We start from the raw sequence: 26,999 nt of genomic DNA, 5'->3' as shown, positions 1-26,999 counted from the left end.
TTTATAGAGACAGGGTCTCAGTATGTTGCCAAAGCTGTTCTCAAACTCCTGGCCTCAAGTGGTCTTCTCACCTTAACCTCCCAAAGTGCTGGGATTACAGGCATGAGCCACCAGGCCTGGCCTCCGCAGGGTTCATTTTAGAATGCCTTCCTTTCTTGCTTATGTGTAATATCTTCTTGGACAATGAGAAGCCTGTCATCTACCATCCGTTTACTTATTCATTCCCAGTATATATGTACAGTATTTTTAGAATTGTTAACCTATAGCACCACAAGAAACACATTTACCAGTTGAGAATATTGCACTGATTTTTAACAATTCTATTTTATCGGACAAATTGTGGATATACGTTTATGCTTATTATGATGAGATTTAACCTGTGATGCTAGCTTTTAGAGATGCAGATGTTTTTTAACATTCTTATCATAATCTGAGATGTCTTTTTATGTCAGTGTGATTCATTAAGATTATGGACGTGGGCTCTAAGTAAAATATTTTCCTTTTACTCTATACTTTTGATAGTTTAAGCTTAAGAAATACAAAGAGGCTAGGCATGGTGGCTCGTGCCTGTGATCCCAGCACTTTGGGAGGCTGAGGTGGAAGGATCGCTTGAGACGAGGAGACCAGCCTGGGCAACATAGTGACGCCCCATCTCTAAAAAAAAAAATTTTTTTTTTAATTAGAAGAAAAAGAAATAAATAGAAGGTTATGTTTTCCCTTTAGTAATTTATTATATATTTCTACAAAAGGAAGTTTATACCTCAATAATAAGGGACAAGTTGAATGAGATAATGTTTATATTACTTTCTAGCTCTGAAGTTCTGGCTCAGGTGCTTTTAAAAAACAAAAAATCACCTTAAGGCCAGACATTTTAAAATCAGGTTCTCCATTTGCTTACTAAGCCCTGATTGTGTTAGTTTGGCACTTGATTCCACCTTCTTGGCTACTATCTGGGACGTCCTGTTGGCTCATTCTTATTATTGTTGCCAAAGGTAATATGTCTATGGGTAAAGATATTAATACTGTGGCCTGGGAAATGGGACTGACTTAACCATAGCTTTAGTTCCGCAAGTACTTGGGTGCCCAAGTTCCTGTTGGGCAGAAATGGGTGTGAGTTTAAAAAGCTATACTAAGAGCTGGGCAGTCTGCTTCTACCTTGAAGTCTGACCTTCGGCCCGTCACTTTTACCTCTAGACCTTATTTTTTGTTTTGTTTTGTTTTTTATTTTTTTAAGAAATGAGGTCTTGATCTGTTGTCCAGGCTGGAGTGTAGTGGTACAATCAGTAGTGCACTACAACCTCAAATGCCTGGGCTCAGGCAGTCCTCCAGCCTCAGCCTCCCAAAGTCACATGCTACCACACCTGTCTGATTTTTTTGTTATCATTGTTGAGATGCGGTCTCGCTATGTTGCCCAGGCTGGTCTCGAAATCCTGGCTCCAAGCCATCCTCCTACCTCAGTCTCACAAAGGTGCTGGGACTATAGTTGTGAGCCACTGACCCAGCCTCAGATTTTTTTATCTAGGAAGTAAAGCAGTTTCATTGGATGATCCCTTCCAGTTTTGGTTTTATTATCACAAGATAGTAAGAGAGCTGGCTAGCAGTTCCTACCTTAGTATTTATGGCATTCTGGTAAGAATTGGGAATGGTCAACCTCTATGAAACAAGCTTTTCAGGCCTTCTTTACCTCTTTATTTGTTTGGTTAAAAATACACCCATTATTATGCAGGGGATGAACACATTCTGGAATGTGAGGTCTAGAGGTGATACTTAGGTGACTGAGATTGTACCATGCAGAAGGCATATTCATGATGATCCATTATGGTAATAACTTTGGAGGGTCAGAACTGGTATTTATTGTTGGTGTTTATAAATCAGTGGCTTCTCAAATGACCTTTCTTTTACAGCTATTATATAAAATCTGTAAACAGTGCAGAGCAATAGCCAAAGCAAAGAGAGCGAGGAGGCTTAAATATGATAAGACTCAGTGAGTTATATTAAAGTTTTATAACTCAGTGAATTATATTAAACTTTAGTTCTCAAAGCCAGGGGGGAAAATGTCATTAGTCTTATTTACTGATAGCTTTCATAAGACACACCTTTCTCATAAGAATTTGGTTTCTTGATTAAGAGAAAGAAGCATGTGACTTGTAGCTGAGTATGCTAAACTTACCATGTGCTTACAAATGAACTTTTTTTTGGGGGGACAGGGTGTCACTCTGTCATCTGGGCTTAGAGTGCAGTGGTATCAGCATAGCTCACTGCAGCTTCAAACTCCCGGGCTGGGCTCAAGTGATCCTCCTGTGTCAGCCTCCTAAGTAGCTAGAACTACAGGCACATGCACCACCATACCCAACTGATTTTTCCTATTTTTTGTAGAGACGGGCTTGCTATGTTGCTCAGGCTGGTATCCAACTCTGGCCTCAAGCACTCCTCCTGCCTCAGCCTCCCAAAGTGCTAGAATTACAGGCATGAGCCACTGATCCCAACCAGATTGTTCTTTAAGGCCTACATCATATTGGTTTATGAGATTCAGTTATAGTCTCGAACACAAGTCTTTTGACCCCGCCATTCCTGGCACTGTCCTAGATCTAAGTGAAGTGGCACATTGCATGTACAGTGTTAAATCGAGAGGTTTAACTTTTATGGTGCTAGTTTACATGAGGATTTATATTTTCTTTGATGATAAATGTGCCTGGAATGGATTCCCATTTGTGTGAGTCATGCTGGTGCTGCTAGTGAGTGGCTTTTAGCTGCCTCTCAGAGGCGGAGGGAGTTGCTCATTCCAGGAGTGAACAGCAGATGTCACTACATCTCCACTTACTAGGGTCTGACTTAACTGCTCCGATACGACCAGTTCTTCACAGAGCTCCCAAACCAGTAAGTTTAAATTGAGTTTTTATGGCTATGTGGTACTCTAAGATCTCCTCTTTTTAATACAGAGCCCACATTAAAACTTGAGAACGAACACAGCGTAAGAGGGTTTTCCTCAATTCCCTTCACTGTCTTTTTTAGTATATTTGTTCTAGGCTTATGTATTACCTACATTTCCAGGTGGCTAACTGATGAAATGTATTTGCCTTTTCCTGTCAACCTTTCAACAGTTATTTAGGCGCCTAGACAATTTTTCTTACTTGTTTTTAGCAGGGTTCACACATGAAAAGCTCCTTGGCCTTTCTGTAGCTTGCTTTTTGAAACCTTCCAGCAGGAGTGTAGATGCCACTGTTCACTATGAAGTGAGGTACTGAAGATCAAAGGGAACCACTACTATATTTTTCTGTTTGAACTGTTAGTGTTGGCAGTTGAGGAAATCAGAAACTGAACTATGACTAAATGTCCTATGGGATATCTTTTAAAAAGTACTTAGGATTTCAGTGCAGAGAAGAAGTAGGGTTTCCCTATACAGTCATGCACTGCATAATGATGGTTCAGTCAATGCTGGCGGTGCCATAAAATTATAATGGAACTGAAGAATTTTTATCACCTAGTGACATTAGCGCAGTTACTTTATTTTTTTAAATAAATGTAGTGTAGCCTAAGTATACAGTGTTTATTAAGTCAATAGTAGTGTGTGGTAATGTCCTGGGCCTTCACATATACTCACTCACCCAGAGCAACTTTCAGTCTTGGACGCTCCATTCATGGTAAGTGCCCTATACAGGTATACCCTTTTAAAAAAATCTTTTATACTATATTTTTACTGCACCTTTCCTGTTTAAATGTGTTTAGATACACACATACTAAGCATTGTGTTATAATTGCCTACAGTATTCACTACAGTAACATGCTGTACAGGTTTGTAGCCTAGGAGCAATAGGTCATAGCATATATCCTAGGTGTGTAGTAAGCTATACTATTTAGGTTTATGTAAATATACTCTGTGATGTTCAGATAACAATGAAAATTGCCTAATGATGCATTTCTCAGAACATATCTCTGTCAACAAGCAGTGCATGACTGTATTACAGAAAAGCAAAGTTGGTATTAAATTGTTTATTTTAGAAAGTTTGAGGCATACCAAATTCTTGGTGTCTTTTGATTGTATATATTGAGAAAATAGCCAGGGTGATATTATCTCCCAGTTTGTCTAGATTAGTGCCAGTTTACACTTTTGTCCTGGTGTAATTATTAATAGCTAGCTCTCTCTTTTGCTCTCATTTGTCCTAGTTTGGACAATATACAACCACTTTTGGGACTCTAAATTGACCCAAAAGAGGGGGGAGTTGATAAGTTGCAATTTTAGTAATTATAAGCATTTTTTGACTCAAGAATTATGCCTGCCCTGAATTTTCTGAGTTAAACACATGCAAAATAAAGCAAAAACTACAAAGAGCTGTGAATTCTGGGAACAGTAACTTTTAGGTTTCTATCCATTGATCATTGTTCTCTGGGATAATGATTTCCAAATATGGCTGTGTATCAGCATCAGCTGGTAAGCTTTTCAGAAACCGAGTTTCGTGGATTTCACCACAGACCGCTACTGAATTTATACCAGAGTTTGAACTTGACATTAGCAAAAATGTAGAAATGCACGCAATACAAATGTACTGGACAACTTTTTTAGCAAGCTTTTAAAACTAGCATATAGAAGAACATTTCTTTCTGTGGTTTGGATGATATTTGGGGTTTTCAGCGGTGGCTGCCTTGGGCCCTAAGGATATGCTGGTATTGATACGAGTTGCCTTTTTGTTTCAGATGTCATCTGGGTGATTCTCAGTGTGGAGGTGGGTGGACTTTTAGGAGTAACGCAGCAGCTGTCATCTTTTGAAACGGAGTTCAACACACAGCCGCATCGCAAGGTAGAAGGAAACTTCAACCCGTTTGCCTCTCCCCAAAAGAACCGACAATCAGATGAAAACAACTTAAAAGACCCTGGGGGTTCCGGGTTCGACTCGATCAGCAAAAACACATGGGCTCCTGCTCCTGACCAAACCGAGCAAGATCAGAATAGACTCTCACAGAACTCTGTAAATCTGTCCCCCAGCAGTCACGCAAACAACTTATCAGTAGTGACTTACAGTAAGGTAGGTGCCCTCGGAGAAGAGGAGAAGGGGTAGGTGGTGGGCCTTGGGAATTGTGATACCTTTTCATGGAAAACCTACAATCCTAACACTGCCACTCCCGGAGGAGGTTCTTTAAGACTGCTTAGCTCTCCTGCCAACAACAACAACAACAACGCAAAAGCCTACCCCTTCTCCCCTCCCCCCCACCCCAATCTTCATGTCCCGTGGATGTTGCTGCATTCACATTTATAATTTACTCCTGTCTCTCTGCTCTGGTTTGGGTATTGAAAGAGCGAAGTTCTTTACCTTTAGCATTTAAAAGAAAAAAAGAATGTCAAAATATTATCAGCCATGCTTCCATTGCAAATACATATTAAGCTTAGAGCAACAACCACACACATTTGGAAATTGTTCCTACTTTGTTTTTTGGTTTTGGATGGGGTTTTTGTTTGTTTTTGTGAGGAAAAAGACAAGCTCAATTATTTATCCTAAATATTGTTGTTGGGCTTTTACGTTATTTACCCTGTTTGCATGTTTTCTTGTGGATGTCCTTTAAGTTTATTATAGCCCATTGACTTCCTCACTCACAACCCAGAGTGGCTTAAGTTATATTTTGACTTTTCAAATGTGAGGAATAAGTGAGAGAATTATTGGTTGAGTTAACCATGATTTTAAATATTCTGATTATTGTGAGACATTCATTTAGGTGTTTGATTTCTTGATCTGTTTCTCTCCATGCTAGTTGATTAAACAGCATCTTCCACACTGCTAAGGTGATGGTGGTTCCTCGTTACTGGTTTTGGTTGGGTGAATAAAGCCCTAATGCTGACAGCTCATTGTGGTAGGTGGTTCATGTGGCGGAGTCCTGTGAGCATTCCTGTGCATTCTTCTCTGATGATTAACACTGTGCATTAAGCCCAGCATCCCACCTGTATAATCATATAAAGTGTTAAGTCTCTCCTTGCTTCCTGTTGGCATTCACCCTCAATTTAAAAAATAAAGTTGATGTTTATTTGAGGGGCAAGTGGCTCTCTGCAAGAATGATATTTTTCTGACCATTAGTTTTTATATGGTGACGGTTTGAGAAAAGAAACCTGGTGATGTGAATCCTCTTTCTCCACATTGTCTAGTCAGAGGGACTTCATTCAGTGGTAGTAGTACAATGAAGGATTGTTTTATTGGTTGATTGGATGGTCATTAGAAAAGGTTTTCTTGGAGTCCTGTTAGTTGTATAGGCTACAAGAGAAGTAAATTGGCAAGAGTAAATTCCCTATATTTGAGGAAAAACTTTTTACATCTTAACACTCTAATAAATAAAAGATTTTATTCTAAGCTCCTATTTCTCTAGTTTTTTTTCTTAATTCCTTCCTTCCTTTCTCCTTTCTTTCTTCCCTCCCTGTCCACCCTCCCTTCTTCCCTTTCCACCCTTCTTTCCTTCCTTCCCTCCCTCCTTCCCTCCTTCCCTCTTTCCCTCTTTCTCTTTCTCCCTTCCTTCCCTTCCTCTCCTCTCTTCCTTCCCTCCCTCCCTCCTGAGTCTGTGACTGTTCTGGGTTGTAAATGAGCCAGCCTTAGGCTATAAGCATGCCTTGTTAGAAGGGGAACTGGAGGCAGTTGAGTTTAATGGGAAGACGAAAACCATTTACTCCAGTGATTTTTGTAATGGAAGCTTCTTTACCCTACTGTGAGCTATCTGGCTCAGCCATTGTTGTAGTTTTAGGAGAGGGCTGGTGTTCCAGGACACTGCACTCATCTCCCTGAGTTGTGAACCCATTAGTTGTTTTCGCTCCTTCAGGGCCTGACACTTTTTAACTGACCCTGTGATGATTGCCTACAATTATCACAAAGGGAGTATGGTGGGCTGGTGTTTTCTGCCTGCTTTAATTAAGGTCCTACCAAGTGTTGCTGCTTTTGGAAGAGCTGATCTGTGGTAAGGCTATTGAAGTATTTCTTAAAGTTGATGAACTCATGGGATGATACCTAATTATTTTCATGGACTCTGTAGGATCATTTAGAAGTAGCATTTGCAAGAACTACAGAGAAAAGCGTCCCATAAGAGATAATATGCAAGAAGACTATTGACTATAATGCATTGAAAATGTGAAACTTAAGAGCCCAAAGAGAAATTGTGGTTTCCTTTTTTCCCCTTAATCTAAGCAAAATCTTAGAAAGCATTTATATGAAGCATCCAGCAAATTCTCTGAAAGCATTTCTGCCTAAAGTTGAGTCAGTTCTACCTCTTAGGGCTCCTTAGGAATGGGATAGGGTGTAGATAATCATCAGTAAGTATTTATTAACACATCTTCGCACTGTTTAAAGCAGTGTACATTGTACATTAGGAGTCTCGAGAGAGTAACAGCGATCCCTATCCACTAGGAGTTTACAGTACAGTTGAAGAGATGAAACATGCACAAAGCAAATTAGCAGTTCAGTCAAGATGAAGTATGAATTTGGTCAGTAGAGAACAACACCGTCAAAAATGTATAATTTTAATCTTAGCACTTTGGGAGGCTGAGGCCAGAGGATCACTTCAGGCCAGGGGTTTGAGACCAGACTGAGCAATATAGCGAGATGATGTCTCTACAAAAAAAAGTTTTTAAAAATTAGCCAGGCATGGTGGTGTGCACCTGTAGTCCCAGCTACTTGGGAGGCTGAGGCAGAAGGATCGCTCAAGCCCAGGGGTTTGAGGCTGCAGTGAGCTCTGATGATACCCCTGCACAATAGCTTGGGCAAAAGAGCGAGACCTTGTCTCAAAAAATATGATGTCTGGGAGGGAGGTGCAATAAGAGCTAAAAAGGCAGAGATGAAGTGGAGATGTAGTTGAAGGAAAGGGCTTTTCAAAGGATGGGTGAGATTTGGAAAGATGGACAGACAGCAAGGATGGTGGTATGGAGAATAGTTTAAGTGCTGAGGGCAGAATGAGTAAGGGACCTGTGGTCTGGAGGTGTGGGTGATGGGCAATGGGAGATAGGTTTATTTGGTTTCAGTGTGTTCCACTGAGGAGTAGGGGATGAAATAATCACAACTGAGTTTGAAAAGAATGGGGACTATACTTAAATGGATCTGAGTAGACATCTATCTATAGATTTTTGCTAGAGGTAAACCTTAAAAGCAGAGATAATCCTAAACATGTATATTTGGCTTGAGAATGATTTATTTATTTATTTTTAAAGGCAGGCATGCTTGAGGTTCTGAAGTGTATACTTGACAGTGATGAGATCAGGTATATATCAGGGTTGTTTTTTAACTGTCCCTGTGTGCCAGGCATGCTGCCAAGTACTTTACATGTGTCATCTCGTTTTTAAATGAGGAAACAAAAGTTCCGAGGGGCCAAGTAACTTGCCCATTATCACACAGCCAATGAGAGGCAGAGCTAGGATTCAAATCCAGGTGCCCCATTACTAAAAGGTGTTTGCTGCTAGGTGAACCTGGGCTTTCCCTAGATCCTTTTGTTGGGCTGGAGAGGTTGTATTGAGGGAAAGCATGAACTGAGTTGATGACCAATATCAGCAAGGCGTAAAAGAGGCAGAGTTTAAATAAGATAAGCAGCTCTAATGTAAACTGAGCATTGCCTATGGCATCCCCTGTTTGTTGGCTCTTTAAAGTAGTAACTTCTTTTCTTATTTGTTAAAAATAATTAAAAAAAAAAAACTGTTTAACTCTCAGGGTACACAAACTATGTGGTGTTTATAATAAATTAGTACCCTTTTGTTTATGAATGAATGGAAAGGAAGAAAGAGACCTCTGGGGTTCTGGAGTTGGGGAGTATTTTCTGTTCACCCCAGGTGCCATCTTTATTGGATGGGTAGGAGGGGTGCCTTATGTGCTGGTGTCAGGGATCACTGAGTTGGCAATAGATTTGATTTACTCTAAAGAAATCCCTGCCTGCCATCAAGGTTGGGAAAGAACATGACGCTCTTGGAAGCTGGTGACCACACTTTTAGTAGAATAGTTTCCTGCTGCCTCTGTAGTTATAGTTTAACTTGCTAAGGTTGGTAGGATAAAATGAAAAGATTGCTGTAAGCACCTGCTCTATGAGGGCTGGGTTGATATGTCAACAGAATGGCACATCTGTCAGTGCCAGGAACTGGACACCTTGGAGTCCTTCCCCAGCTCCTCTTAAATAATCATAAGCTGTCTGAACTTAGTGCTCTGTCCCTGGGGAGAAGCTTTGGGTGGGAGTGCCTGCCCTAGCTGCATCCCACAACCCAGAGGGCCTGGCCCCTTCCTGTGTATGAGCTGTCAGAGGGAGTCAGAAAAATAAGTATATGCTGACCCGCTGCAAAGATTCATAAATCTGGCTCCTTGCTTTTGTTAGAAATTAGCTGGCCCTGTTGTCAGCTCAGTTGTGGCTGACCTGTCCCAGGTGAACAGTAAGATCAAGTGCTGGTGAAGGTTAGAAGCTGTTTCAATTAACCTTTTTTATGTGATTAACTCAAGAGATGCTGAAGACCAACAGTCAGGGTAAGATGGGTGCTAACTCTGTTGACTCAAAGCTAGTGTTGCTGTGAATTCTAGCACTCTGAGTCACCTCTGGGGGCAGGGTGGCTTCTGTTTAGACATTGTGAGAATGATGAAAAACAGTTTACAGGTATGGAAGGAGAAAGAAAAGCTCTATTAAAATTAGTGACATCTTTTCCTTATGTGCCAGTAATTTTTCTAAGAAGGCTTTACAGAACAATAAGACACTAAATGATCTCATTCAGGACAGCTGGAGTAAGAGCAAAAACCAAGGATCTGTTCTTCAGGACAGCCCCATGCTTTGTTTTCTTTCTCTAAAGGAATAATTTACACTGGGGGAGCTGAAAAGGATGCTAAATTCATTAATTTTGTTATTTGGCTCTTTTTTTTGTTCTTACTTTTAAAAAAAATGGGTCTGGTTTATGTCACATACTCCTCCCTTAAACTGGATTGTAGTTTGAGCCACTATATTACTTCTGCCGAGTGCTGGTTCAGAAGGAGAAACTTGTTATTATCTTTGTGGGAAGATTCATCCTGCTCCTCCAGCACCAGCCACTGCTGAGTGCCATCTGCCCCTTTCCATGTACGCACTCTTTCGCTCATTCTCGCTCGCTCTCTCTGCCTCTCCTTCCTTCCCTGACAGCCACCCTGTAGGAGCATTTTGTATCTGGAGCTAGAGCAGGAGCCAGTCTGCTTTGATTACATCAGAAATTAGCTGTTTTTCTAACCTGCTGCTATGTTTGTTGACTCAGACATAGAAGAGTTACTTTCTCTCCATCCAAGTGAGGGTTTAGAAATAATAGTAGGAGATATTGGAGGAGGTTTGGGAAAGGCAAATATTTTGCTCTGTGGGCCTGAAGATGAAATGTCTTATAGATCTTACTATCTACTTTGAAGTGGTCAGTAAGTTTAACACAATAATAAGGGACCAGTTTGGGGTGACTTAGTGGAATTGGGCCCAACATATTGCTCAGTTCCAAGGGCACTGAGTTTGACCAAAAGGCAGATAGTTGGTGTCCTCATCTGGGCTAATGGTTATGTGATGTGTTAAGAGGGCACCAGTGTAACCTTCCCACTGCCATGAAACCTCACAGATTCTTATTCATTCGCACATGCAGAGCTTTTCTTTGAAAGTTTAAAGATGGTTCAAAGAGAAGCTAGAAGGAAAATTTGTGTCCCTTGATATTTTACCCAGCTTGTGTTCTCTGGTAAAGGACAGGTATAACAAGAATACTCTACTCCAGTCTGATGAAAGTGCAATAATCAGAGCTGTAGGCCAGGCGTGGTGGCTCACGCCTGTAATCCTAGCACTCTGGGAGGCCAAAGCAGGGGGATCGCTCAAGGTCAGGAGTTCAAGACCAGCCTGAGCAAGAGCAAGACCCCGTCTCTACTAAAAATTGAAAGAAATTATATGAACACTAAAAATATATATAGAAAAAATTAGCCGGGCATGGTGGTGCATGCCTGTAGTGCCAGCTACTCAGGAGGCTGAGGCAGGAGGGTTGCTTGAGCCCAGGAGTTTGCTGTGAACTAGGCTGATGCCACGGCACTCTAGCCAGGGCAACAGAGTGAGACTCTGTCTCAAAAACAAAACAAAACAACCGACAGCTATGGGTTTTCTGTAGTATACGGCTATATTTCAAATGGGGATCAATGCAGTCATTAACCAAATGTTATGTGACTTCTCTGCTATTAAACCCCTTCTCCCCACAAGCTACTACTTTCTGTCTAGCTTCCAGGACGAGAAAAGATACCTTAGATAGAAACCTTCATAGTCACTTGCGTTTGGATTTTTGTTGACATTGAAATTTCTGTTAACTGACTTCTGTGACAGCAACACCTATACCTCTTGAAGTTACAAAAAACTTGCCTGTATTCCTTGATTGTGGCCACAAGATACAGTCTCTGAGGTCTTATTTTAAATTTAAAATCTCTATTTGAATATACTGAGTATTGTAGAATTGAAACATACTTAGGGGCTGTTCTACTGTTCCTTTAAAGTTCAGTTTTATTTCTGCAAAGGCTATCTGGAGAAAGAATATTTTAGGCAGAGGGACAGGTGGTGTAAGCCCTGATGTAGAAGTTGCATGTTGTATTCAAGGAGGCCAGTGCCTGGAGCAGAGCAAGGAGAGGGAGTGTAGAAGGAGAAGAAGTCAGAGGACAGAAACCAGATGGTGGAGGGCTTTGTGGCCCTTGTAAAGCTTTGGGCATTTGCTCTGAGCCATTCAAGGATTTTGAGCAGAGGGGTGGTGTGATCTGATCTCATGCTGTAAAAGAATCGCCCTGGCTCTAGTGTGGTAAATAGAGGACCAGGGTAGGAGCAGGGGAACAATAGTGAAGTTAGTGCAGTCATCCAGGCAGAGAAAATGAGGGGTTTAGACCAGGCTGGTGGCAGCAGAGGTAAGAAAAGTGGTCCAGGTCTGGATCTGTTTTGTAGCTAGAGCTAATAGGATTTGCTGATAGGTTGGAAGGAGATATAAGAGAGAATAAAAGATGACACCAAGGTTTTTGGCCTGAGCAAGTAGAGAGATTGGAACTGCCATCAGTGGAGAGGGAAAGGATGTGGTAGAAGTGGGAGAGGTCAGGGTTGCATCTTGGGGTCACTGGATATTTCTGTAAACATCCAAATGGAGGTGTTAAGCAGACTGTTGCATAGTTAGATATGGAGTGTAGGAGAGAGGTCTAGGTAGACATATAAATGTGGGAGTTATGTCACATGGGAGGTATCTAATGCTGTAAGACTGGATGTGATCCCCTAAATGGTGAGTACACGGCAGGGTTTCTCAGCTGACTAAGACTGTTGACATTTTGGGTCAGATGAGTCTTTGGGGGTGGGGAGGAGATGGGGCAGTGTCTTATGCATTATACCATGTTTAGCAGCATCCCTGGCTTTTTACCCATTTGATACCATTCATACCACCCCCCCTTCTCCCATATGTCTCCCCAAAATGTCCCCAGACATTGTCACATGCCCCCCGGGGGACATAATCTCCCCACTTGTTGAACCACTGGTATAGAGAAGAGGTCCAGGGACTGAGCTTAATACTACCTAACACATAAACCACTTCACATTAATACTATCCAAAACAACTTTACTGCATTTATTTTTATTAATTGACAACACCCTTGTGACTCCTGTAGTTACAATCCGTATTTGACAAAATAATAGGGAAATTATAAGTGACTTGCTCACATTCATACAGCAAATTGAGGGTGAGCCATGGTCTGGAACTCAGGGACCCAGTTTGAATCTAATGTTCTAGACCACACTGTAATGAGGTTTGTTGGCAAGTGAAATTTGTTGGCTATTCTTTGAAGATATTATTAGTTTATACACTTAGTGTCTGGTTGTAGAGACCTCCTTGTTCATCTGTAGGAGCTGCGAAAGAATTTGTGGCCAAGGAGAAAACAGCGCAGAGCAACTGAGGAACCTGCCCCAGTTTGCTGGCAGATTAGCACATTCTGTACCAGAAGGTCTTGCCAAGAGACTCTGGGTTTGATGATGTTACGATGACTCTCTTTTGAAAACCCAGAGGAGCCAGTAAAGTCCTCCCAACCTTGTTGGTGTTTGCATTGGCATGGGTCATGTGTGCATTTTAAAAATAAATTAAGCAAACACTATGGGCCTTAGAAAATGTCCTTTGTTTGTAACACTACTGTCTGACCGAGAATAAAAAGTATCTCCAGGAACTCTCCTTTTTGTACCTCAACAGCTTCAAAGCTGTTCAGCTCCATTTTGTTTGCTTTGGGGCTTTGAACATTGTTTCAGACTGTTCTGATACTGGGCAGTCTTATAGCTGAAGCAGAGCTCATGTTCCCAAGATTGCCAGCATATTTTATTTTGGCTGTAAGGACTTACTCTCTTCTCTGTACTCTGAATTTAGCTTTTTAATTTCTGATGAAGGTTCTGAAAGTAAGACTAGTGAAATTATAGGTTCAGATAGACAAAGTTTAATTTTAAAATGTGAGACTTTGTCTCCTGGTGTAGATGTTCAGGTTTCAAATTACTTGTTCTCAGCCAAGTCTGCTGTCATTGTATTCTAGCAGGATTGGCACAGATGTAAGATTAAGAGCTGTGGTACCTAGGGGAAAGATGTGGGCTTCCTTAGAGCTCAATTTAAAGTGAAACCTTTCCAAATCTGTGGGCATTCCCCTTCAAAGGCTTGAGGGTCTTGGTCCTTTTGCTGTGATTTCACTGCCTAAGGGTCAGTTAAAACTGTTTGCTTTACATAGAGGTAGCTTTGACATTATTTAGTCTCCTGGGTGCTCAGCTTGTGCTAATCCCCGTCTTCAAAGAATTTACTGTCTGATTAGATAGATGTGACTAGCCCACAGGAAAAAATGAAAGCCCGTAAAGATTGAGTGTGTTGAGTTCCAGTTGACTTTGAAGTGCTCATAGGAATTTGGGAGAATGAGAAAGCAGTAAGGTTTGGAATAGTCAAGAAAGTGATACCTTGATGGATGATGGCTTTGAACTGAATTAGAAGGAAGAGGAACCACATGCAGGAAGGCCCAGAGGCAACCACAGTCAGGGTGTGTTCGTGGAACACTGGCCAGCCTGGATGTGGTGAGTGAGGTGTGCTTAAAGAGGGTGGGGTAAATTTTGGAGGAAGATCTTTGAAAGCCAAGCAAAGGAGAGTTCACATTTAATGTGAAAGGAAACAGTGCCAACAATGCTTTTGAGCAGGGAAATGGCAAGGTGAAACCAAATATGGCTGAAAGGAACCAAAGAGAAGAGAGACAACTTATTCTGGTTGCTCAATCAGTCAGCCATTATAGAGGGTGACACCTGTGAATTAATTTTAAGAGAGACAGGGGAGATGATGGCTTATAAGGAAGGGGTGGTTGACAGAGGGCTACAGGAGCCTCAATGGAAATTCTGAGAGGAAGTAGGACCAGCAACCTCAGCCCATGTCTTAGCAGAACTCCCACAGTGTAGCACCAGTGGCTACATGGCTAGGAACTTGGATAAGATTCTCTTGTTTGTGTGTACCCACCCAGTGAGACTTCTATCAGTTTTTTCTTCCTTTTAGGAATTTCCTCTATCCTAGGAAATGGCCATGGGAGAGCTGTGTCTGCCAATGTCCCACTTCGATTCTAGCACACTTACTATCACATGAGATCTTTGCAGTTAGAATTCCAGATATCAAATAGCTTTTTCTGCAGTCTTTACTGAAAGAAGTCATCAAAACTCAGCTAGGATTGTCCATCTCCATGTAGAACTTGACGTGTGGAGGGAGGAGGGATGAAAGTATGGATGATAGAGGAAGGAGAGCGGGATGGATGATGGTGGTTGGAAGGGTGGGTGAATGGGGGAGGAATGGATGGATGAGAAATTCCCCAGCAGGACTGTAGAAGTTAAGAGCAGCAGAAAAACTTCCTTGCAGAGGTCAGTATAAAAAATGATTTTACGTGCCTGGCACAGCAGCGCAAATCTGTAGTACCAACTAGTCGGGAGGCTGAGGGGAGAGGTTCACCTGGCCCAGGAGTTTGAGTCCAGCCTGGGCAACATAGCGAGACCCCCGTCTCCTTTAAAAAAATGATTTTACAGGGCTTTAAAAATATATTTAGCACACTTATTAATATAACTGAGTTAAGCTTTTAAGCAGTTTTGGCACAACTAGGTGGCTATGAAGTGAGCCTGCCCTGTGATCTGCCCTCATGCATAAAAGTAAGTTTTTTCCCTATTCTTGGCTGTTTCTGATGCTCATTTTCACCAGTGCCTCAAATATATCTTTGAATTTTGGAAGACTGTCACATGAAGATGGCTTGAACAGCAATGTTAAATTCTGTGCAGAAGCCCCTTCATGCTGAAGTAGCTCTGCTATACCACCAGCAAGCCTCCCTGAGCAGTTGACTGTCACCAAGGAAAGGTCCCTGGTTTGCATATTCCTGAGAGAGTGCCCATTGCCCTGCCTATTACTCCAATACAGACTTCATTTCATTTCTAGTTAGAGAGACTAATGGTTTGATCAGGGGCTAGGCAGTCTCTGGCTTTGCCAGCCAGGCCAGGCCTGTGTTTGCGGCACAGAATCTGGACAGGACTTAGTACTAAACCCTGTATTCTTCTGTGTTTGCATTCAGTGTACATAAGTGATACAAAAGGAGCACTAGGCGGGCAAAGCGCTGACCAGGACTGGCCCAGGAAATGACAAGGAGAAGGAGGGCCTCGTGGTGTTATCTGATGCTGCCGTCAGTGTACACCAGGAGAGAGCATGTTATTTCGCAGCCGTGCAGCAAACACTCCTGTCTTTTTATTAACCTTTGTGAACCTTTTTATTTATTTAAATCAAATCACAAATAAAAGCAAAATAAAGACAGGTATGTGAAAGTTTCTGTGTTGTGGTGGTTTATCTAAACAAGCTTTCGTATAAAGAAAGAGTAACTCAAAAACCTCTTAGTGAGAATCCTGTGTCATTAGGAATTTTAGCCTTTTTTTCCCCTGGAAGATTAAAAAACAGAGAGTTTGCTCAAGTAGGGATTGGACAAGGGGGAAAAAGAAGAGCTGGCTCACCAGTGCAACATGTTTTACAGTTCATTCATTCATTTTACCGATACTTGAGTCTGCTGTGCACAAGGCAGAAATAAGCGTCAGGAACAGGTTCTACTGCTGAAAAATTGGTGAATAAGCATTTTAAAAAAATCAAAAGTTAAAAAAAACAGCTAAAACAGAACTAATGCCTGTTTTTTAGTACATTGGCATACAGTTAATATTTTCTGTCAGTGACAAATGTTTAGTACTCCTTTTTGGAAAGGTTATTTTGACTTCTGTATAATTTTAGAAAATATTCTTAAGATATTACAGGTGCACCCTCACTTAAGATCAGTGATAACAAAATCACTGGCTAGGAGTGACTCTCGCTATTCCACAGGGGCAACTATAAACTATCATGAAAAACAAATCAGAGAGGCAGTTGTTATTTTCAAGTTTGCTTTGAGGACAGGATTATAAGTATTAGATCTTAAATTGTCCTTTCAGGAGATTGTGATGGATGGGACTGAGCTTTTATGTCTATAAATGTTCTCTCTAAAAAATATTTTAGGAAGTCAGCCAAATAATGGCTGCAGTATTTGTTATTGCATTGTGGAAATACAGTTCAGGACCTGGCCCAACTGCTGTAATCTTTCAGCTGGCTCGAGGCAAAGATCTCATCCCCCACACTGGTGAGCAGGAAGGTATCTCTGTCTTAGCTGGTGACCATGGAGCCTCCATGCTTTAAGAGGGCTCGCCTGCTCTCTAGCTAAGTTTAACTTAGATCCCAGTGCTCACAGCTGTGACAACTGGTCTGTGCAAAGCTTCGGGGAAGGCTGAGGCAAGACAGGTAACACCTCAGCCCCTATGGCTCTGAACAGTCTCTTATCCCTTAGCAGACGTGGGACTACTCCAAGCAATGTAGCCTTTGAAAACTCATTTCTACGCAAGTTGGGTAGGCTTTGGGCAACTGGCCTTTAGACCTGGAGTTCTTTTCCGGGTTTATTTATGCCGTCTATTAGCATGGGTAAATCAGTCTTGCTGCTAGTCCTTATGTGATGGGACATGATTCTTCATAGAGAGGGGGTGGCTTTCACTCTGGGTTTTGTAATCATGATGGCCTTGGTTTTTGCTTGAGTCAAAGTTGAATTCAGGGTTCTGTGGTACCATCTGATGCATCTATCCCTTACCTGTTTTCTTCCTCAGTGGTGGCACAGTGGCTCAGTTGTTATAGCAGATCCATTATTGATGCCAGGTTAGTTAAAATATTTAGCATCTACTTTTCCTACATATAATAGTTAGAGTTGCTAGGCTCCAGAAGAGAATCAGTGAACGTTATCTGTATTGCTAAACTCTACTTTCAGGCTGGGATTGAGGTTGGCCGCCAAAACCTGTTACACCAGGTCTTGGAACTCCACTGGAACCTGAAATGTGGATGGGCCTCCCATTTTGAATGTGCCTCCATCCCACTGTTAGGGAAGGCCCTTCCCGCTTGGCCTCCTGCCACAGGGCACCCTGGACAAGCTGTTCTTGCAATCTCTGTCAGGCTTTTGCTCTATGACTGGTGTTACATTGCCCGTGTTCTGTGATCTCCTTGTGACACCTATAATCCTGCATGTGGGGAGTCTAGATTGTAAAGTGATTTCAAAATAGAGTTGGCTTCCTCTCCCTTCCTTGAAATGATCGCAGTTAATTTGGGGGCAAGGAAAATAAATAAAGCTTTTTCCCCAAGCCACCTTTCTGCACCAATTAAACATCAACTCCAATATGCCATTCTCTGGGTGAAAGGGAATTAGGTAGCATTTTTCTTCCCAAAAGGCATGGAACCTCAGTCAGTAAATAAAGGATCAGTGATAACCATAACAAGCTAAATGCCACCCTGAATGGTCTGAGGGCCAGGACACTCCAGTGGAAATATGGAAATGCACGTCTTTATTTCTTTCTCTGCCAATTGCGTAGAACCTGTTCTATTTTTCTGTTAAATGGGAATCCACAACAGCTCCTTGGCTAAGTCATGTATTCCCTTCCCCAAGTATTCCAGACAAGTCACAAGTACTTGCTGTATAAGGGTCCACATGAAGTGTGTGGAGCTTTGGACGAGAAAGCAAGCAGTTAAATTTAGGGTAAAGGGGAATATATTTCATAGAAAACAAATGCTGTTTGTTTTTCTTGTTTTTTTGTGTGCATTTTTTTCTGCACAAAGACTTTAAGCATGTGTTGGTTCTAAATCTTAAGGGAATCTAAGCTTTCCTTGGGTCATTCTGGATGAATGATTGTTGTTGGGAAGTGCTGGGTCAGAGTAGCCTGTTTCAAGCTGCTTTACTTTCTGCATGTGATGAATGTGACCCCCCCTACCAAGCCCTGCAAAGTGGAGTCTGAGAGCCCTTTGCTGCCCCAGCCCACACTTGGTTCAGTGGGTAGATACTATAGCCACTGAGGTGGTTGCAGCCTTAGGTTGCCTGCTGAAGGCATGGATGGCTCAGGGGCTGGCAGGCATGTGGCATTTTGGCATTTTAAACACTAGCTGCTCCATTCATCAGTGCTGTGCAGTTAATCAGGTTACCTCACCTCTCTGAGCTTGGAGATCATACTTGTCTCAGTGAATCTCTGTGAGGATTAAAGAGAACATACTAAGTGCTACTGCAGCACCTGGCACCTAGCTGATACTCCATCAGTGTTGGCCTGCCCATCCTCCAAATCCACCTCAGGATGTTTTTGTTTAGTGATACCACCAAGCAGCTAGTGACATACTTGTGGTCTTTGGGCCTTTATATGGAAAACCAAAAGTAAGACCAATTTCAGTGCTTTCTATGGAAAACACTGAAAATTTTTATCTCATGTTCCCCATTCTTAGCAGCTTGACCTCTGGCCTAACCATGACTAAAGAGCATTTTTCTCAGAATACTGTTTTTGAGCCTCCTGAGCCAGGCACTTGTGTGTACTCCTAGAACCTTAAGTCTGGAAAGATTTAAGGAGGAACCTAAGGTCCTATGAGAGGAAGGGACCTCACCCAAGGTAACTCGGTGAGTGAGTGCAAAGCTGGAATCAGAACCCACATCTCCTTCCAGCTGTGCATGTCCTGCATCCCACTACAGTGGAAACTGGGAGGGTTGTGCATGTCCAGCTAACCCCCTCCAGACAGCCCAGCCTCTCCTGGGACCTAGGAGGCTATGACCAGATGGATGGCATGACCCAGATGCTTGTATCCCCAAGCCGAACCAGCTCTTTAAAACTTGGTTTTGATTCCTGGTTACCCATATTCAAGGGAAAATAAAACCTTGGGTTTGAAAGGGCCAATATTCCTGACTTAGAGAGGTCTGACAGTCCAGGTAGTAGTCTGAGAAATATCTGCCCTCCTTCATTGATTAACTCAACAAATATTTATGTGGCATCTACCAAGGTCCAGGTACCATGCTGGGGCGATGTTAGCGAACAGAGTCATACTGAAAAGGGATTCTGATCACTGACGATCCTGCAACCAAGCCCTTTTATTGCTTTTCAAAATGGTGTATCATTTTTAAAGCAATCCAATTCTGACCCTGCCTACATTCCATCGAACTAATAGAAAATGTAATCTCAGTCATTCTTGTGCCTCCCTGTCCCAAGTTGTGCCTAGCCTAGAGTGAGGATTTTTAACATAGTTGTCAAGCATTGGAAAGTCCCCTCTGGTCTTTTGTCATGGGTATGGCTGAGGTGTCTGTTCTCTGTGCCCATTTGATCTCTCTGGGCCGGGGGCCTTGCTGCCTGGGCCAATTTGGGTGTAGGATCCTGGTGAGGCTGGTCGCTAGTTACCTTTGCCCTTCCATGTCTTGGCAATGACTGGGTCCTATCAAGGAGCGCAGACAAGGAGAATGGGGGGAGGGCAGAGGGAGCACGCGTCATCAAGCAGCGTGTTCACGTAGCTCCTTCTGGTGTTGGCACATCTTAGTGTCTCATTCTTAAGGGGAAAGCAAGACTATGAAGCCTCCTCCACCCAGCCAAGCAGCATAAGAAGTTGGAATAAACAAACCTTTTCATGTGTCAAGGCAGAGGCAGTGTAGCCGGGAGGAGGAAGAACACTGCAGTCCATCAGACTTGGTTTTAAATCTTGGCTCTACCTCTCACTAACCATGTGACCTTGAACAAGTGTCTTAGTCTCTGCAGTAAAATGGACATCAGTGAAATAGTTCTGGTAACACTCACCTGGCTTTAGGGCAGAGGTGAGGATTAAAGACAGTGTAGGACAAGCTCCTACCTAGTACCATGCCTGGGACCTAGGTGCTGAGTAGGTAGTTGCTGTTTCCACTACAGTGCTCTTGTTGATATACACGTAGTTAGCCTGCAGTAGCAGCGGCCTACATCTGAAATTAAGACGCATAAAGTGGTATATGAGGATCTTTAGCAGAGAGGTTGAGATGTTGCAAAGGAAATAGGAAAGCTTTGTGACCTGGGTGGAGAAAGGTTGGTGCCAACTGATCTAACCATTGAAAAATGGGGAATATCTCTCCAGCCTCCCCTCTCTTTGGATTGTGTGATTCAGTGAGAAATGTTAACAACTTGATACACGTAGTGTCTTTAGCCTGCTAATGTTTTGTATGGCAAGGATAACCCCGAGTCCTTGTCTGTGCATTGGGGTTTCCTTCTGGCTCACTGGGAACTGTAGATTCTTGCACTTGGTTTGGTTGTCAAGTTGCACTGCTGTGTCTACCATCACTGACTGTCTTCACTCTCTTCCAGGGGCTCCACGGGCCTTACCCCTTCGGCCAGTCTTAAACGGGTGTCAGCAAGAAGAAAAATTAACAAAAGACAGAAGGCCTGACTCTGGGGGGGAGGGGCAAGGGGTTCCTCTGGATTGCAGACCACATCGCACGGACCCCTGGCTCTGACCCCCCATCCCGGAAGAAGAGGAAGAAGCAGAACAGACTAGTTTTGAGTAAACTCAGTATGCATGTGTGAATGCTAAATTGCAGGAATGGTGTTGAGGCTACCGAGAAGAAATCCATGCAGCCACCTTGGGTTTTGTTTATTAGGCGTCAGTCTAACAAGTCCTTAGGTCACTTGGGAAGGGAAAAAAAGTTTAAAATGGGGGAAAAAAGCCATTTTTTTAAACAAAAATTATTTTGCCTACAGAGAGGTTGTAGTTTTGAGCACATGTTAATTTTTTTTCCTCTTCCCCTACTTTTTTTTTTTTTTTTAATAAGGGATAACATACTCTTTATAGAATAGTGCTTGCTCTGGAAATGATTCAGGTTAAAAGCTGGCGTGGCATGTTTGGGGACTCTGCGGATCAGTGCTACAGGAGTACATCTGCTGTGCCACATGACTCCAGAAATCTCTGACCCCATTTGTTTTTAATGGCATCAGCCAATGAGTTATCACCTCTTTTCTCTTTAATCTTCTGTTGATTTACACCTTTGACATTTGTATTCGTCAACCCTGTGGCTTGTTAGCACCAGAACCTCTCTGAAGACCAAACTTCCCTGTGTGGCCAGCAGAGGAAGCCTTGAGGACAGATCTCGGGTGACGTGGGATTTTCTGAGGTCGAGAGGTGTCCTTCTGCACACCCTTGTAACAATTCAGATTGCTTTTCTTCCATGTTTCTCTTGGCAGAGAGAAATGCCATCATGCTTACTGCTCTTTTGGATTCTTCACGCAGCGGCTCCCCATTTGCTCTGGGAACAGTGCCTCTGTGCAGAGTATGTGTGCACGCCCCGTGCACATGCCCGGCTGTTGGTGTAGCTCACCAGCAAGTGTGCAGCAGGCCAGCGTGACGGCGGCACATGCTTCTCTGTTGTCACACAACTCCTTTCCCTGTATTTCCCTTCAGTTAATTGTCCTTTGTGGTTTTTTCACAGCCGATTAGTGGAGGCTGAGCTGTTAAGGTGTGAAAATACAGCCCCAAACCAGGACTTTGTCATGGAGAAGGGCCACAGTCACTGACTACTTGATCGTGGAGACCACATTTAGATAGAAATGAGAGGACTGCCCCTGCCTCCTCCCCATCAGAATGCTTGGTTACGGCTGAAGAGGTGGGCAAGGAGCAGCCCAGCTGGAGCAGGGGCTCATTGGCTGACTGCTTACTCAGGCAGGTGTCCCCACAGGCATCCTATGGATTCTGAGTGGGCTGAGCTGTGGATATCTCCATGGGAAGCTTGAACCAGGCCAGAACAGCTGTCCGCCAAAGATACAAGAATATGCAAAGTCCCTCTTCTCTTCTCACCCCCTCCTTCCCTCGAGTCTTAGTTGGTTTGAGAGCCAGGGATATGGATCCAGCATGCGGTTGCAGGGTCACCTGTGTGTTATTACACCCCCCTCCCCCCAGGGGTGTGAGACAAGCAGGCAGACCAAGTGATGAGTGGCTGCAAGGGGTCATATAGCCTGGGTGTGGGTGAGGTCTGCCTGCCTGTCTGTTTCTGTCTGGGTGTCTGAGTTCCAAAAATGTGTGTTGTTTGTTCCTCCTCATCCTCTTTGGAGACTATTGTTTTTTAAAGCTTGATTGTGGGAGAAAAGCTTGTATGAAATTCCCCCTTTACCTCCCCACCCCTTAAAAATTAAAGGGGAAATGAACTTTGGTCCACTGGAGAAGCCCTGAGGGTGAGCGGAGGTAGCTTGCTGAGCAGGGCAGAGCAGCTGGGTCTGGGGCTAGACTAGAGCTTACTCTGGAATACCTGCTTTCTATGCACACGTGCGTGCCCCATTCCCTAGCAGAGCAGAGGGGAGTCCCTCCTGGGTGCTCACACCACAGGGTTCAGGTTGGCTTTTTGTCTGAGGGCCTTACTAGGCCCAGATTTCTGCTGCTGTTGGTGCCAATCTCCTGGGACACTGCCGCCCTGGACCCCGTACATACCCAGCTGTTCTTCCCACTCAGCAGTCTCAAAGCAGCACATCCCCACTGCCCCTGGCAGGATCGTGGGAGGCTTCACAACCCCTGCTTTCCTGGCTTCCTCATCTGCCCCACACTAGGTGCCAGTTTTCCCAGCAGGGATTCCCTGACCTGATTCAGCAGGGATTTCATAGGCCACCATTAGTGTGTCTGGCCCTGCCAGATTATCCTGCTCCTCCTCCTGCTTGTAGGCAATCAACACCTGGCAAGTTAAATGTCCTGAGCACCTTGGCTTCCTTCCTAAGAACAAACCATTTCTGTGCACATCGTTAGAAAGGTGAGCTCCTTGCAAGAGGGCCAGAGCAAGTGCAAGCCTTGGAGTAGGGTTAGGGGTGGGGGCCCATGGCTTCCCCAGGCTCAAGAGGGTATTAGTACCCTTCATTCTCCCCCTCCTCCCTAGTATGGGTTCGGAGCAATGCCTAAAGCCCCTCTCTGCTCCCCTGCCTAGTGGGGTGGTATTGGCTACCTCTCAGCCCCCGTAGTCCCTGCTCCTCTTAGAATCTTCACCACGTGGCAGGCTGCCTCTGGGCAAGACCACCAGTGTCTGGCACTAGGAGGTGAGGCAGACACCATCCTTAGGTGACAGAGTCTGAGCCCAGCTGGGGAGACAGGGGCTCAGGCTTGGGAAGTATCTGTGTGCATGGAGTGAGGTGTGTGTGCTTGGATGTGTGTGCATGTGTGCATGCCTTTTTTCTTTTTGCTGTGGAGACAGTTGAATTTGGGGCATTTTTCTAGAAGTTGTCAGCCCTCTCTCCCCCAGTAAGGCCTGGCTGTAACCTTAAGTTCATCAAAGGCACTTCCAGCCTGGAGAGAACCTCACCAAACAGCTGGTGTGGCCTGAGGGTGGCCATGGTGGGAAGGGGGCATGAGAATAAATACCTCCCCAAATTCAATCTGAGCCCCAGCAGGAGAGGATGGCAGAGTTGCCAGGCTCAGAAGGGCAAGCTGATTACCCACCCCACCCTGCCTCGCTCCGCCTTTCCTTGGTTTCCTTGGGTAAATGCAGGAGCGGCAGTGGCTGCCCTTCCGCCTCGACAGTGGTGTGTGTAGCAAGCAAGCTGGGTGGGTGTTTGCGGTGGGGCCTCACGGTGCCTAGGAGGAGACGAAGATGAGGAGGTTTTTCCTTACTGTATAAATGAATATTTGTATGATTAAATTAACACACACACAAAATTTTTTTCATATGTGTCAGTGAGTTTTATTGCACCCTCAAGCCTCCTGTGACCTGCATGGCCCATCATAGCTCTGTGGTATGTGCTTTTTGGTTTCTGGCTCTTTCTCTTTTGCAGATGGGAAAACTGAGACACTGAGGTTCATTATATGTTTGGGAAATTAGTCCTGGGATTATAATGGGGTCATGTGCCTAGTGACCAGAAAGGTAAGGAAACTGCACTCAAATGACCTGTAGGTCCCTAGGGCACTATGCCTCTGAGGGTCACCACTCTATCTCCAGCATGCAAGAAACACCAGACAGATTAGTGTTGATCAGCTAGCAAGCATTGTTTGGGCCCTTACTGTGTGTCCAGTGCATAGCACAAGTACAGGAATCCCATAGGAAGGAAGCAGAGCATCACGGGCATCTTCCTGCTGGGAAGGCAGATGAGCCAGAGTTGGGGACTCATTCCCTTCTGGACCCCTGGCATCCTAGATTTAGAAGAGGGAGTGTATCTTATGTTTCCCATGGTGGTTAGGTATAGTTCCTGGGTGCTCAGGGGGCTCCTTCTGGTTTTATTGTAGGTTTTCGTGAGCTGGACTGGGAGCCTGAGAGGTAGGGACCACACGCCAGGCAGCTGGCAAACAAACTTGGAACCTGCATACTTACATGAGACAGCCTGTGACCTTGATGGGGTGGGGGAAGGTGTTACATGGTGCTCAGAGAGCGTTGAGCAGGAGTCAGATAGCCTGAGAAAAAAACGGCAAATACGAGGGCAATGGTGGGGTGACTGGCTCTGTCCCTTCATATCTGTCCTGCTCTTCAGAGGTCAGAGCTCAAGTTTTTCCTCGGTCATGTCATCACCCCTCTGTGTTGAAGAGAGTGAGATCGCAGAGGAAAGGCAGTGGCCTGAGCCACAGCTGAATGGGTGAGTCAGGCATGGCCTCCCAGGTGCTAGCATTATTTTCACTTAACTGAAGAGCTAACTTTTCTTCTACAAATGCCTAAATTTGGCCTTCACCCTGCCTGGAAAAGCTGTGTGTTCTAGATGATGATTGTGAGCCAGGGGATCTAGGGTGCAGGAGTTGGGGGAGGGGATCCCCTGGCCACCACCCTATAGGCCCCTCAGTGAGGGAACCTGTGACCAGAGATTGCATGACAGAAACAGGTCCCACAAAGAGCTGGTCTGCTGCCCCAAGGGCCTGAATGCAACACTTTCTCAGAGAGCAGCCCAATACAGAGCCTAAGGTGAAGGAGACTGGCTCAGAGACCCCTGGGGCAAGTGCCCCCACCGTGCTAGTGCACCTGCTTTCTTCCAAGTGCCCACAGCTGTTTGTTCTTGGCAGGGGAGGGGCTCCCACCCTGTCATCTGTGTCTTCTGGCAGCTCAGACCTGCTCCCAGGCCTTCTTCAACACCCCCACTGCCGAGCAGTTATTTGCTTGGCAGAATCTGTTTGTCTTTGGGGCTGTAACCTGTCAAGAAGTCACCAGGCCCTGGGAGAAAGGAGCAAGTTTGATGGTAGCTCCTGACCCGAGCCATTCCCACGGGGGCTAGGTGACAGGGAGGGGGCTCTCAGCTGGGCCTACAAGATGGGGGGAGGTAGTTGTAGTGGTCTAAGCCCAGCCCTCCTGGCAGAGCAAACAGGCACTCAAGCTACCTCCCTGCCCCAGCTCAGGTTGTACCTGGGTGCTTCCCACCCTGTTCCTGAGAAGGCCCCTCCCTCACCTGCTTGCTGTGACCCAGCCATTTCCCAGACTCCACCTGGTGTCCAGCCCTATGTGGCTGCCAGGAGAATAGGCATGGAGGTCACTCATGGTAGCCTCAGATTTCACCGATGGGAAAGGAGCAGGCGGACGAGTGTGTGTGGGGTTGTGTTTGGAGAATGGATTCGGACCAGGCCGTGTGACCGATCAGTTTCGGGTGCCTCGTCTGTAAAGTGAAGAGGTACTAGTTTAGAAACTAGAACTTGGAAGATGAATATTTTTTTTTTGATATCTTTTTTAGCCCTGCCTTCTGAGATGCTGCGATCTGGGGGGCAGTGCTTCTCAAGTGTGGATTCTAATATAACAGGTCTGGGGGTTGGGGGCAAGACTCCGCGTTTCTAGCAAGCTCCGAGATGAATGGGTGCCTGAATGGGTGCCGCTGGCCCTGCACTCGAACTTCGTGTGAGGATGGTAGGACGTGGCCTGAGGGGGTTCACACCCCCACCCAGTCCACCCAGTCTGTGAGGCTCTGCCAGCAGTGTGTTGCCCAGACCTACTAGAATTTGAGGAAGCGTCAGTCAACTAGAACAGTAATATTCAAAAGTGTGGGCTGTGGCTCCTCAGCATTTCTTAGGGTTTATTCAGGCTGTGATTTCTGGCTTCACATTATTTCTAGTATGATGCTCTTCTGTCACAAACTACAAGTGTTTGTCCACTATAATTATGGTAATATTGGCTGACCATTGACCAACTCGTATTAAAACTATTTATTTATATGCATTACCTCATTTAATCTACAACCATCCAGATGAGGCAATAAAGGTCAGGTAAGCCTGGTGCTTGATTTATGAATGACCAGCTCCTCTGAGTGTCATGAGTCTTGTGGAAGTGGAAGTGCAGCTTCCTGGGGAGCATGAAGAAGGGGACCTTAGTCCAGGGGTGTCCGGGAGGCTTCTCTGAGGAAGTGACACTTAAGCTGAGACCCAAAGAATGGGGAGACGGGAAGGGGTTGGAGGAAACGGCCTACAGGAAGATGGGGAGAGGGTGGTGTGCTAGAGACACTGGAAGGAGATGAGAGCCTCTGTGAGGAATCTTCCTTCTGTCTGTATCTGGAGGAGGAAAAGGTTATGGGAATAGAGGCTTCCCAGTTTTTGCCCCAGCCGAGCCCGGGAGAGCTCTGCTGCCCTTGCCCCTTTGCAGTTCATTTATTTAGTGAACACTTATGTGTCGGGTAATAAGGTGCTAAGGATGTGGCAGTGACCAAAAGAGACAAAAACCCCTGCTCTCACGGAGCTGCATTCTAGTTGGAGTAGACAGTCAATAAACACAGTGTAGCACGTCAGGAGGTGA

The 26,999-nt window shown here is 44.5% G+C and overlaps 1 protein-coding gene across 2 annotated transcripts in view; it reads left to right on the top strand.

Moving 5' to 3' along the window:
* ILRUN (inflammation and lipid regulator with UBA-like and NBR1-like domains) overlaps positions 1–23,961 on the top strand; it is a 93,375-nt gene extending 69,414 nt beyond the window's left edge. For both annotated transcript variants that reach the window (XM_069487586.1, XM_069487585.1), the window contains 2 exons: positions 4,693–5,021; positions 20,647–23,961. In XM_069487586.1, coding sequence (XP_069343687.1) covers positions 4,693–5,021; positions 20,647–20,682 — 365 coding nt within the window. In that variant the 3' untranslated portion in view covers positions 20,683–23,961. The remainder of the gene's footprint in view (positions 1–4,692; positions 5,022–20,646) is intronic.
* Positions 23,962–26,999: the final 3,038 nt, after the last annotated feature.

This window comes from Eulemur rufifrons, chromosome 15, assembly GCF_041146395.1.
Source record: "Eulemur rufifrons isolate Redbay chromosome 15, OSU_ERuf_1, whole genome shotgun sequence".
In the NCBI taxonomy this organism is placed as follows: Eukaryota; Metazoa; Chordata; class Mammalia; order Primates; family Lemuridae; genus Eulemur; species Eulemur rufifrons.
This window is presented reverse-complemented; position numbering and strand designations above follow the sequence as displayed.